A 13,121-nucleotide genomic window follows, 5' to 3' on the forward strand; every position below is an offset into this window, starting at 1 on the left:
CGGAGCCGCCCACCGAGGAAGAGGAGAGGCAGGCGGAGGCGGTGCTCCACGTGGAGGCGCTGGATCAGCCGCAGACGGACCTCCTGGGCTGCCTGGACGCAGCCCTGCGCTTCATCCACGAGGCCCGAGGGAGGGGCGTCCTCGTCCGATGGTGAGCAGGGGGCCGGGAGAGGACGCCCTCCGAGGCCTCCGCGGGCGCTTCGGGAGCTGGCTGGCTCCCTCTGCCTCTCTCCCTTGCGAAGACGCCGGTGATTCTACGGTTCTACTCCTCTTTACAGCCTAAAATCGCATTCGCCTTGTTAGCTGCCGCATCACACTGTTGGCTCATGTTCAACTTGTGGTCTCCTTGGACTCCCAGATCCCTTTCACATGTAGTTTCATTCAGCCAAGTGTCCCCCCATCAACTCATGTTCAACTTGTGGTCTCCTTGGACTCCTAAATCTCTTTCACACGTAGTTTCATTCAGTCAGGTGTCCCCCACCCTATATCTGTGCATTTCATTTTTCCGCCCCAAGTGCAGTGCCTTACATTTAAACAGCATACCTCCAAGGTTATCTGAAGCAGCTTTATTTTGGCCTGTCTGTTCAGGCCCACGGTCACTGAAATCACAGTTTGGTGCTCAAGCCAGTCACAGTTCCAACAGTGACTAACAGTGATTCTATTCAATTCTCTAGTGACGTCTTCATGGGATTGCTTCCCTGTTTGAGAGAGATTGGGGGGGACGGACCTTGGGGCAGCTGTGGGACAGAAGCAGCCTCAGATGAAGTCCTGCCCTGGGAGCTGGATAGGAAACCTCCCTCTTGGTCCTGCTAGGGCTCTTGGGGGCCTCTGGCCACTTCTCTGGGATGGGGATGGGGTCACCAATGTGTGGAGGCCTTTCCTGGAAGGGGACCCAGGAGGAGGTGCTGGCGGACACTGGTCTGTGGGTCTCTCAGGGCTCAGTCCTGCCCCCTTTACTATTTAACATCTATGTGAAACTGCTGGGAGCAGTTGTCCAAGTGTTGCCAAGGTACTAGTGACACCCAGCTCTATCTCTCCTTTCCACCCAGTACCAAGGAAGCTGTTCCTGGACTAAATCAGTATCTGCCAGGTAGAATTGACTTGAGTGAGGGTAAACAAATTGGAGCTTAATCCAGACAAGAGAGAAGTGCTCCTGGTCAGTCAGATCTGGGAACAGAAATGCAATTGGTGTTAGATGGGATTACACTGCCCCTGAAGACACAGGTTCACTGTTTGGGGGTACTCCTGGATTCGGTGCTTAGCCTGAAGGCCCAGGTTTCAACACTGGCCAGGAGTGTGTTTCCACAGGTAAAGCTAGTGCACCAACTGCACCTGTTCCTAGAGAAGTCTGATCTGGCCACAGTAGGTTGGGGGACACTTGGCTGAATGAAACTACATGTGAAAGGGATCTAGGAGTCCCAAGTAGACCACAAGTTGAACATGAGTCAACAGTGCGAAGCAGCAGCTAATAAGGCCAATGCGATTTTAGGCTGCATCAATAAAAGTATAGTGTCTAGATCAAGAGAAGTAATAGTGTCACTGTATTCTGCTCTGGTCATGCCCCACCTAGAATATTGTGTCCAGTTCTGGGCGCCACAATTCAGAAAGGACATTGAGAAACTGGAGCGTATCCAAAGGAGGGCGACAAAAATGGAGAAGGGTCTGGAAACCATGCCCTATGAGGAACGACTTAGGGAGCTGGGGATGTTTAGCCTGGAGAAAAGAAGGTTAAGAGGTGATATGATAGCCCTGTTCAAATATTTGAAGGGATGTCATATTGAGGAGGGAGCAAGCTTGTTTTCTGCTGCTCCAGAGACTAGAACAAGGAGCAGTGGATGCAAGCTGCAGGAAAAGAGATTCCACCTCAACATTAGGAAGAACTTCCTGACAGTGAGGGCTGTTCAACAGTGGAACACACTTCCTAGGAGTCTAGTGGAGTCTCCTTCCTTAGAGGTCTTCAAACGGAGGCTGGATGGCCATCTGTCGGGGATGCTTTGATTTAGATTTCCTGCATGGCAGGGGGTTGGACTGGATGGCCCTTGTGGTCTCTTCCACCTCTATGATTCTATGACATGCCTTGGTTACATCCCATTTGGACTACTGCAATGAGCTCTATGTGGAGCTGCCTTAGAAAAGTGCTCTGAGACTGCAATTAGCCCTTTATAAGGTCTCAAAGGTAAAAATATGTTTTAAGAGAACAAGATGCCTGTTTTTGCTGGATATTACTGTGTAATGACTATATTTATTTGGGTCCTCTTTGCATTTTCAGTCAAGCTGGAGTCAGCCGAAGTGTCGCTGTTGTGACTGCATATTTGATGAAGGCCAACAATCTCCCCTTTGAAGAGGCCTATGCCTTCATCCAGGCCATCAAACCCGATGCCAAGTGGGTTCTTCACCCTTATTAAAAATGGTTTTCTCCTGAGGAATCGAGCATGCATTTTCTGTGATGCAAGAACGTGTCTGATTTGTTATTCCAGAATGAACGAGGGCTTTGAGTGGCAACTGAAACTCTATGAAAAAATGGGGTGTGAAGTTAATGTAAACAGTCCTGTTTACAAACAATATCGTTTGCAGAGGATTGCAGAGAGATACCCTGGTATGGGAACTAAACATTATTACATCAAAGATTTTTGTTTTGTGCTATGCTTTGTCAGTTGCGACACAACAGAAATTAGTACTGAAAAACTTGACAGTAAATAATAGTTCCCTTATCTGCAAAAACATGGGCTTTGGGATTTATCAGCTAGCAAGGAGGTGATCAAGTTGCTTACAACTTGAAGTATTTGGGATGATTAAAATAAAAAGAGACAGTGAAGAGCATTAGAAAACTCTATCTAGACTCAGGGAACAGGCATTAGCATTGTGAATGGTGTCCTGTGTATGTGAGTGTGAAGTGGAGCAAAAATCCTACTTTCACATAGATGCTAATGGCATCTGAGCTCATGGTAACTGACAAGGAAAGAACTAAATAAGGTTATTGAAACGATTGGCTCAATGTGCCACTGCTGTGATGAAGACAGAGCCAACATTGCATAGTATTGGGGGGAATTGGAAACAAAACTACCAGTGTAATAATGCATCCACACGAATGCAATTCCACTTGGAATATTGTCGCATAGTCTTGATCACTGCACTTCCAAAAGGATATTATAGAGCTGGTAAAGTACAGAATATTCTCTGAGGAGAAATAAATTATTGGAACATTCAACATGTGTGGGTACAGGGACATTGCAGGAGTATAAAAAATTGTGTATGGTGTGGAATTGATCTGCTTCTGATAACACTAGAATGCAATCACTCCCTGAAGCTGAGTTGCAGAAAATGTAGGACAGATAAAGCGCAGATATAAACTCTGGAATCTTTTACTGCCAGATGTGGTGATGGCTGCCAACTTGAGTGGGTGTTAAACTAGTATTAGACAAATCTGAGGAGGATGACAGTGGCTAGTTGAGCAGGCTGTATATTGGAAGCAGGTCCCCTCTTGGTGCTAATTGGAAGCAAACATGGGCATCTTAGGCCTTGTGTGATGAGTTTTTTTGCTAACAATAGCCATGGGGAGTATAGTTTATATCCTTCTCGTACACAGACTATATCTGTGCCTGTGTTCAACACAGCAGCAGAGAAGTAATGAAAGGATTAATGTCCTAATATACTATTATGTTATATTATTATTATTATTATTATTTAATGATTTGTTTTATTTATATACTGTACCGCTATTCCAAAGATCATAGCGGTGAATAGCAAGTAAGCTAATTAGCAAGTAAGCTAATTTGCCCCCAACAGTCTGGGTACTCATTTTAGCGACTTCGGAAGGATGCAAGCCTGAGTCGAGGTTTGGCCCTTTTGCTGGTCTTGAACTCGCAACCTTGTGGTTTTGAGTGAATGGCTGCAGTACAGGCAATTAACCACTGCACCACCAGTCCTGATTTTTTTAAGTGAACTGATGACATTTTTATATTATTCTACCATTGTCAACAGTCCCATAAATAAGGATAAAATAAACATTTGAACATTTATAGATACAATTGTAATTATCAAAGAAAGCCAGGGATTGTGCTGTAGATGTTCCAGTAAGATGCTTAGCAAATGATATGTAGTTCAGTTCCTGAAATTGTTATTAAAATAGTTTATGTATTTATTATGCATTTTTAAATAAGCAGTGTATCAAAAATTCCCTCATGCTTGTTTGCCAGTTCATTTAGTGTTGCTTCTTCTTTTCAGATTCACAGGACCTTCCAGAAGAAGTCTTTGCAGTTGATCCAAACAACATACAACAGACTCCAAATTGTGAAGTTCTTTACAAGTGTAGGAAGTGCCGGTATGAAGCTGACATTTATTTATTAAATTTATATTCTGCTCTGTCCTTTGTGATCATTTTGACAGGATTAAAATTCAAAATGACCTTAATAGATTAGAAAGCTGGGCCAAAGCTAATAAAATGAATTTCAGCACAGAGAAATGAAAGGTACTGCACTTAGGGCGGAAAAATGAAATGCACTGATATAGGATGGGTGACACCTGGCTGAATGAGACTACTACGTATGAAAGGGATCTGGGAGTCCAAGTAGACCACAAATTGAACATTAGTCAACAGTGTGATGCAGCAGCTAACAAGGCCAATGAGATTTTAAGCTGCATCAAGGGAAGTAATAGTGCCACTCTATTCTGCTCTGGTCAGTACCCACCTGGAGTATTGTGTCCAGTTCTGGGCACCACAATGTTGAGAAACTGAAGCATGTCCAAAGGAGGGTGACCAAAATGGTGAAGAATCTGGAAACCATGCCCTATGAGAAATGACTTAGGGAGCTGGGGATGTTTAGCCTGGAGAAGAGAAGGTTAAGAGGTGATATGATAGCCCTGTTTAAATACTTGAAGGGATGTGACATTGAGGAGGGAGCTAACTTGTTTTTTGCTGCTCCAGAGAATAGGAGCAATGGATGCAAACTGCAGGAGAAGAGATTCCACCTCAATATTAGGAAGAGCATCCTGACAGTAAGGACTGTTCGACAATGGAACACACTTCTTCCTCGGAGTGTAGTGGAGTCTCCATCCTTGGAGGTCTTTAAACAGAGGCTGGAAGGCCATCTGTCGGGGATGCTTTGATTGTGATTTCCTGCATGGCAGGGGGATTGTACTGGATGGCCCTTGTGGTCTCTTCCAACTCTATGATTCTATGATTCTGTGATCAGAGTTCCTTATAGCATTTTTCTAATTTCCCAAGGGGCTCACAATGCAAGTCATTGAAATGGCTTCAGAATAAGAGTCCAAATAAGTGTAAGCATAAAGTCTGCTTTTAAAAGATAACTGTCATACATTCGTATGCACAAATGTATATACTGTAATTCATGTGTATACCATCATAGCTATCTTAACAAGGCAGCCTGAGGCATGTCTTTTGAAGAAGTGGCATTCTTATTGAAGAAGTGCTAAAACTGACATAGTCTGAGTAGTGGCCAGAACTGAAGGAGCAGAGTTGGGCCTTCTAGGAATCTTCCCACCATATGCCCTGAAAAAAAGTTTTTTGCCCTCATGTTTTTGGCCATTTTAGGACCAGAAGCTGTCTTTCCATCGGAAAAAGGCCTCTTGGCCTAAAATGACTTGGGCAGGGAATGTGGAGAAGTAACCTACCATGCTCACAAAGGGGATATTAGAGAGCAAAAAATTATCATCCTTCGGTCCTATGTGCAGCTTTCCCCACATTGTCTTAAAGAGTATCTCTAGAATTCTGCCTACACCATGTGTAGGATTTCCTTCCCCAGGTCCTAGAGCGCACCTCCTCTCCAATAGCAGCATTGAGTGTCACTGGTTTCTGATGGAAAAGGTGCCACTGAGAGGGGTATTTGGGTACAGCAGTTCAATCCTGTAAGTCACAGTGACAATATATTTTGGCAGAGCTCCATTGATGGAGTTCAGTTTGTTTTCCTTTTGTGGATGCTGATTCTAAGGTGATAATGAGAAAGTTCAGTCTTGTGGTTAGAAAAGTTGGGCACCTTTTGGAGTGTGACTTCTTCCATTTAACATTAGATATCTGACAATGACCTGTTAAACTTGAAACATTAAACTTTTCTCAATGGGAAATAATTTTGTACTTTTCAGAACAGAAATGACCTTTGAGTGGTCGTTATGAGAGTAGGTCAAGTCAGATACATCAGTCTCAGCTAACTAAACCATAATTAAAGTCAGAATAAACACTTTTAATATGCCACTATTAAACAGCCATTTCCCATGACATTCATATACTGGAGAACTTTGAAATACTGGCAATAGCAAAATGCTTTATATACCAAGGGGGTGTCTTCCTTGTAACTCAAAAAAAAATTCTGTTCTTCATGGTGTAGTTTCTGTTTACTTCATACTTCCTTCTTGGGGCTTTTGATAAGAAGCATGCTTTAATGGTATATATTTGCTTTGCAGTGGTATTTTTCCCTCACTGTTTTTATATACCTTATTAAATAACAAAGAATGCAAGGAAACATATAGCTTGAAATAGTTAATTTTTGCTGCTGCAATGTTGTTAGTGTTTTTTCAAGTCATTCTCTTATCTTTTTATCTGGAAAATAGGCGTCAGCTCTTTCAAAGCTCAAGCATCTTATCTCATGATGAAGGCAAAGGACCGGCAGCTTTTGCTCACAAGAAATTTTCAGAACCTGTTCTTTTTCACTGTAATGGCAGATCCAGTTGTACTTCTTACTTCGTTGAGCCTCTGCAGTGGATGGAGCCAGTGCTTTTAGGAGTGATGGAAGGACAGGTGAGGAAAACAACCCTCCTTAATCTTTGGAAGGAGTAAAAATATTTATTTAATTGCTAAAGACTGAACAGCAAAAGTGTCATTAATATAGAGAGCTAGACCTTGATTGATATCATTAGGCTAAACACATTGTACATGCCTGCCTTAGAGTGACTGATAATAATATTTATTTTTTTATCTCCTTATATAGGCAGGGAACAGAAATAGATTAAAATATAATACGCTGAAAGCCACACAGGGAAAAGGGGCAGCGTGTTCCATAGGGATGAATGGGACGTGTGCTCATGGCGTGCACGCCGCCACACAACCACATGCACGAGCCCCATTCATTTAAATGGCCTCGAGCATAGGCGGTATTTGCTTTATGTGGGGGAGTCTGGAACAGATCCCCCGCGTAGAGTAAGGGTGCACTGCACTTAACATCAATTAAAACACATTAAGCAGTTAAGATACATAGCATCAGTTTAAAGAACATAGAAAACCCATATATAACCATAGGCCTCCCAGGAAAGACGATATTTAATGCTGTTTTACATTCAGACAGCATATTCCATTATTAATCTCTTCCAACAGGTGACAGTTTATTCATTGTGTTTATATCCCACCTTTCACCCAAAATGGCCACTCTAATCTTGCTTGAGTGGAGTAAATGTCCCCCAGAAGATATGGATCAGATTATACAGGAAGAGGAGATCCCATAGTTAACCTGGACCAAAACCATGGAGGGCATTAAATGTAATACAATTGGCACTTCATATCTAATAAAAGAGCCAATTGTGTGCTGGATCCTCTTCCCTGCAGATAGCAAATTCCATGGTACCTCAAGTCTCTCTCTCCTCAATGGAGGTGTGACGAGTGTATGACTGCATTGGTGCAGCAATGCGCATGTGCCATCATTGGGGAGAATGGGGTTGGGTAAGCCTGCGGAAGAAAAGAGCCGACTGTAACCAGCTAATACTAGTGGAGTGATTTCAATATTGGTGTAATGTGATCAGTCCTAGATGTACCTGTAACCAATCTGGCTGCCGTGGTTTGAATTGACTGACATTTCTGAACTTGGTACAGAGGTAGACCAATGTATATCACATTGCAGAAGTCCAGCCTTGAGTTTACCAGCACATGCACTACCATCTTTTGGGCCTCCAACTCCAGGAAGGGGTGTAACGACCAAAGCTGATAGTAAGCATTCCTAGCCATCACATTTATCTGAGCTGTCATTTGGAATGATGGGGCCAGAAGCACTCCCACACTGCAAACACATCTTTCAGTGGGAGTGTAACCCAACCTGGGACTGGTTCACACATCTCCAAACCCAGGTTGGAACCTTTGACAGTAATCGCCTCTTGTGTTTTTGGCATTTGGCTTCAGTTTCTTTTTCCTCATTCAGCTCACTGCTCCTTCCAGGCATTCACTTAGAGGAGACACAATATCCTTAGCTGAGACTGTTTTTGAAGGCATGGAGAAATATCTTTAAATGTCATCAGCACCTCACCATGTTTCTGGATGATTTTTCACGGTGGTTTCATGTAGATGTTGAACAGCATTTGGGATAGAATGATACTTTCTTGTATGCCAAATAACAGCTCTCTTTTTGAAGAGCAGCTGTCCCCAAGCACCACTATCTGGCACATATCCAAGATATAGGATTGGAACCACTGAAGCACAGTGCCTCCGATTCCTACTAACCCCCCAGCATTCCAGAAGGATACCATGGTCAATGATATGGAATGAGGTTCAAAAGTACTAGCAGAAACACTTTCCCAGGCACATTTAAGGCAACCATAGTAGTCTCAACTCCATATCCTTTTCTGTAGCCGGTTTAAAGCGCATCTAGAGAAAGAGATGAAATCACAGAATTGTAGAATTATAGAGTTAGAAGGGGCCTCATAGGCCAATGAGCCCAACTTCGCATAATGCAGGAAATACCTCGTCTCTCTTTGAAGACATCTAGATAAAGAGAGCCCACCACCTCTCTGGTAATTTGGTTCTCTTGTCAACGTGCATTTACTATCAAGAAGTTCCTTCTAAAGTTTAATTAAAATCTACCTTCCTGCAGCTTAAAACTGTTAGATCCAGTCCTACCATCTGGAGCAGTAGAGAACATACCTGCTCACTCCTTTCTGTGACAGCCCTTTAGATATTTATAGAGTGCAATTATCTCACCCCTTAGTGTTCAATTCCCACAGCTTTACTTAATATGTTTGTTCTTCATTCCTTGTATCATCCTTTTTGCTCTACTCTGAACCTGCTCCAACTTGTCTGTATCTTTCCTAACATGAGGTGTCCAGAACTGAATGCAGTACTCCAGATGAGGCCTGGCTGAATCAGTTTTACTATTACTTTCCTTCTCTTGGAAATTACAATTCTGTTAATGCAGAGTAAAATATTATTTGCCTTCTTTTCATAGAATCATAGAGTTGGAAGAGACCACAAGAGCCATCCAGTCCAATCCCCTGCCATGCAGGAAATCTAAATCAGAGCATCCCTGACAGATGGCCATCCAGCCTCTGTTTGAAGACCTCTAAGGAAGGAGACTCCACCACACTCCGAGGGAGTTTGTTCCACTGTCAAACAGCCCTTACTGTCAGGATGCTTTTCCTAATGTTGAGGTGGAATCTCTTTTCCTGCAATTTGCATCCATTGTTCTGCATTCTAGTCTCTGGAGCAGCAGAAAAAAGCTTGCTCCCTCCTCAATATGACATCTCTTCAAATACTTAAACAGGGCTATCATATCACCTCTTAACTTTCTCTTCTCCAAACTAAACATACCCAGCTCCCTAAGGCATTCCTCATAGGGCATGGTTTCCAGACCCTTCACCATTTTAGTCGCCCTCCTTTGGACATGCTCCAGTTTTTCTACATCCTTTTGGAATTGTGGTGCCCAGAACTGGACACAATATTCCAGGTGAGGCCTCACCAAAGCAGAATAGAGTGGCACTATTACTTCCCTTGATCTAGACACTATACTTTTATTGATGCAGCCTAAAATCACATTGTTCTTGTTAGCTGCCGCATCACACTGTTGACTCATGTTCAACTTGTGGTCTACTTGGCAGCATCATACTGATGGGCCATGTTCATTTATAATCAACAATAATTCTAAGGCCCTTTTCACATGTTCTCATGTTCCACAAGTTCCTTCAATCTTCTGGGGTGCAGTTTTTCTGGCCCTGCAAATTAGAAGTCATTTAGTTTAAGTAGGTGATTCTTGGTTATCTTCTTGCCATTTCTGGATTGCAATCTAAGTCCTTTGCTAAGATCTTTGCTAATGCGTGGACGCATACAATTCTTGTTTTGTGAGAAAACGAGGAAAATAGGTGTTGAGCAGTTCTGCCTTTTGTTGTAATCTGTTAGCATTTTACTATTCTTACTGAGCAGCAGTCCCACAGTTTCCTTAGTCATTCTTTGAATACATCCAAAAATACATTTTTTAATCCCTGCTTCCCTAGCCAGTACCAGCTCATTCTGAGCTTTAGTTTTCTTTACACTATTCCTGCAAGCTTTTACTACACATCTTCCTTGGTGAAGTGTCCTTTTTTGCTTTCTTTATACATGCTCTTTTTTTCCTTTGCACTTACTTGAGTTTGCTGTGAAACCCACATTGGCTTTTTGAGATATATCCTTTTTTTTCCTTCCATGGGATGATTTGTTGTTGTAATTTTTGCAGTTTCTTCATTATGAATTCCTACTCTTGCTGAGTGTCCTTTTCTTTTAGCATCTCTAGCCATAGGATTTTACTCACTGTTTTCCCGCGATTGATAAACTCAGCTTTTCTGAAATCAAAGTTTCGTGTTTGACGATACTCTTTTGTCCGTCAGTCAGTTGTGATTTATAGTATTACATAGTATGATGCTACAGATTAGCAGGCTGTTCAACTTTGTATTTATTACATGACGTAAATTATTGATGCTTTAAATACAGTGGTACCTCGGGATACGAAATACCCAGCTTACGAATTTTTCGGGATACGAAAAAATCCCATAGGGATTTATTGTTTCGGGTTACGAACGTTTTTTCGGGTTACGAAAAAACTCCGGCGCTGTTTAAATGGAGCCGCGGCTTTTTTCCCCATTAGCGCCTATGGCAATTTGGGTTACGAAGGTTTTTCGGGTTACGAAATTAGCCGCGGAACGAATTAATTTCGTAACCCGAGGCACCACTGTAGCTCCAGTGCTTAGTTTCAAACAGAGAGCAGAATTCCAGCTAGGTATTAGCAAATCTCCTTTCCTTCATTCACTCTGCATTATCCAGACACATCCATTCCCCACTGTCTCTCTCAGCTGTTACCAACTGGTTCTCCGGTACTTGCTACATTTTGCAGACCAGCAGCTTACTTCAAACAATTCAAGGCAAGAAAAGTGAAAGTAGACAAGCAAAGCTTGCAAACTTTACTGATACTCCAAAATGCTACAAACTGATCCTGCTTCCCTCTGCCACGTTTTAAAATGTTTTTAGCATATTATCACTTGGCTCCAACCAAAAAGAAACATTGGTACTTACTTGTGATCCATTCATTTCCAGCAAACAAGGTCCCAGCATCCTGCCTACCCTTGGGTGCCAACAGCAGATCTGAGTATCACCTGCTGACCTTCATTGTTTCTTGATGACCATGTCCTTCTTACAAGGCATGAGTCATACCTTTTTTGCTCTTGTTGCCAATATTGATCCTTGTCTATGGTTTCTTATTTTCTAGTATGTTCCTTCCAGAATAAAGTGGTTGATAGTTAAAACTGTTTGAACTGTGTGGAGTCGAAGGCTTTCATGGCCGGCATACATAGTTTTTTGTGGGGTTTTTCGGGCTATGTGGCCATGTTTTAGAAGAGTTTTCTTCCTGACATTTCGCCAGCATCTGTGGCTGGCATCTTCAGAGGACTGAGAAATTGTGGTATGATATCTGTGTCTCTGCAGCATAGCAGGAAGATGCCAGCCACAGATGTTGGCGAAACATCAGGAAGAAAACTCTTCTAGAACATGGCCACATAGCCCAAAATCCCCCACAAAAAAACTATGTTTGAACTATGTCATTGTTTGGTATATCTTGGCTGGCTAATGACTGGCTTCTGAAGGGGTGATAGCCTCTCCCTTGGGGGAGCAGGTATTGTTTTGTTTTTCCTGCCTATTAGGAGCAAGTGGGAGGAATTACCTGCTTTTACAGGATGCTGGGACCTTGTATGCTGGAAATGAATGTATCACAGGTAAGTACCAACTTTTCCTTTTTATTAAAGCCTTTGGGACCTAATCATATTTCTTCTTGAATTGTACAGTACATGGTTTTAACAGCTGTAGTTTTTTCTGCTGTTTTAACCTAGTGCCTTATTTAATAACAGTTTTATGCTATTTGAATTATTTGAAATTATTGATCCAACTTAAATTATTCTAGTTTTTCTAGAACAATTGATTCAAAAATTAAAAAAATTAAAATAAACTAGATGAAAGAGGCCATGTTTTGTGTTGATTAGAACTAACCAGGAAAATGATTAGAAGTGAGAAATTTGCCTAATGATCCTTATGTTCGGGTCCCTTACAGCTGCTGTGCCCGAAATGTACATCAAAGTTGGGCTCCTTTCACTGGCATGGGGCGCAGTGTTCATGTGGCCACTGGGTTACCCCTGCCTTCCAAATTCACAAGAGCCGCGTGGATGAAGCAAAGGGGCTGCCAGTTGGTGCTGTGCTGGATGTGACAAAGTGAGGTTGGTTCAGTTGGCACAAAAGCTCTAAGAACTTACAGTATGAGACTTATGAGTCAGTGGGTTGAAGTAAAAGCTTTTTCCTGCAGCTTTCCAGAAACATGCAAGAGAAGTATACAACTGGCATTTTTCTGATGTGATTTTGTACCAAAAGTAATTTTGTACCAAACTCTCAAATAAACACTGCAGGAAATGTGTGATCATGTTTCCTTTATTTTGTGTCTTTTTTCTTTTCATTTTTAAAGAAAAACATTTGGGTGGGGGAAATCAGCATTAAGACTGCAGCACCAGGAAATGAGGGTTTAAACCACTTTCATCTGCCTTGGTCCTAATGATAATCCCATTCTGCCATCAGGACCCCAAAAAGGGAAGGGCTAACCCCATTTCCCATGCTCTGCAATTACCTAATCATAGCATTTATTCTTTAAAAAAACATGAAAAGTTGTTTGTATCTACAAACAATTGATTATATGTGTAAGAGCAAAGCTTTGAAAAACCACACTAACGGCAGCTTCCCAGAGGATGTTCTCCACTGCTGCTCCCAGACTATGGAACGCTTTGCTGGAGGAGATCCGTCAAATAACCAGCCTAGACAACTTCAAAAAAAGCTGTCGGGACGGATCTCTTCCGACAGGCCTTCCCAGAATAGTTCAGTCTAATTTCTGTACTCTCCCTACTTTATG

The 13,121-nt window shown here is 42.3% G+C and overlaps 1 protein-coding gene across 1 annotated transcript in view; it reads left to right on the plus strand.

Moving 5' to 3' along the window:
* DUSP12 (dual specificity phosphatase 12) overlaps positions 1-12,638 on the plus strand; it is a 14,825-nt gene extending 2,187 nt beyond the window's left edge. Inside the window, exons 2-8 of the mRNA XM_042447726.1 lie at positions 6-151; positions 2,270-2,383; positions 2,478-2,596; positions 4,225-4,321; positions 6,565-6,751; positions 11,875-11,946; positions 12,279-12,638. Coding sequence (XP_042303660.1) covers positions 6-151; positions 2,270-2,383; positions 2,478-2,596; positions 4,225-4,321; positions 6,565-6,751; positions 11,875-11,946; positions 12,279-12,440 — 897 coding nt within the window. The 3' untranslated portion in view covers positions 12,441-12,638. The remainder of the gene's footprint in view (positions 1-5; positions 152-2,269; positions 2,384-2,477; positions 2,597-4,224; positions 4,322-6,564; positions 6,752-11,874; positions 11,947-12,278) is intronic.
* Positions 12,639-13,121: the final 483 nt, after the last annotated feature.

This window comes from Sceloporus undulatus, chromosome 2, assembly GCF_019175285.1.
Source record: "Sceloporus undulatus isolate JIND9_A2432 ecotype Alabama chromosome 2, SceUnd_v1.1, whole genome shotgun sequence".
Classification (NCBI taxonomy): domain Eukaryota; kingdom Metazoa; phylum Chordata; class Lepidosauria; order Squamata; family Phrynosomatidae; genus Sceloporus; species Sceloporus undulatus.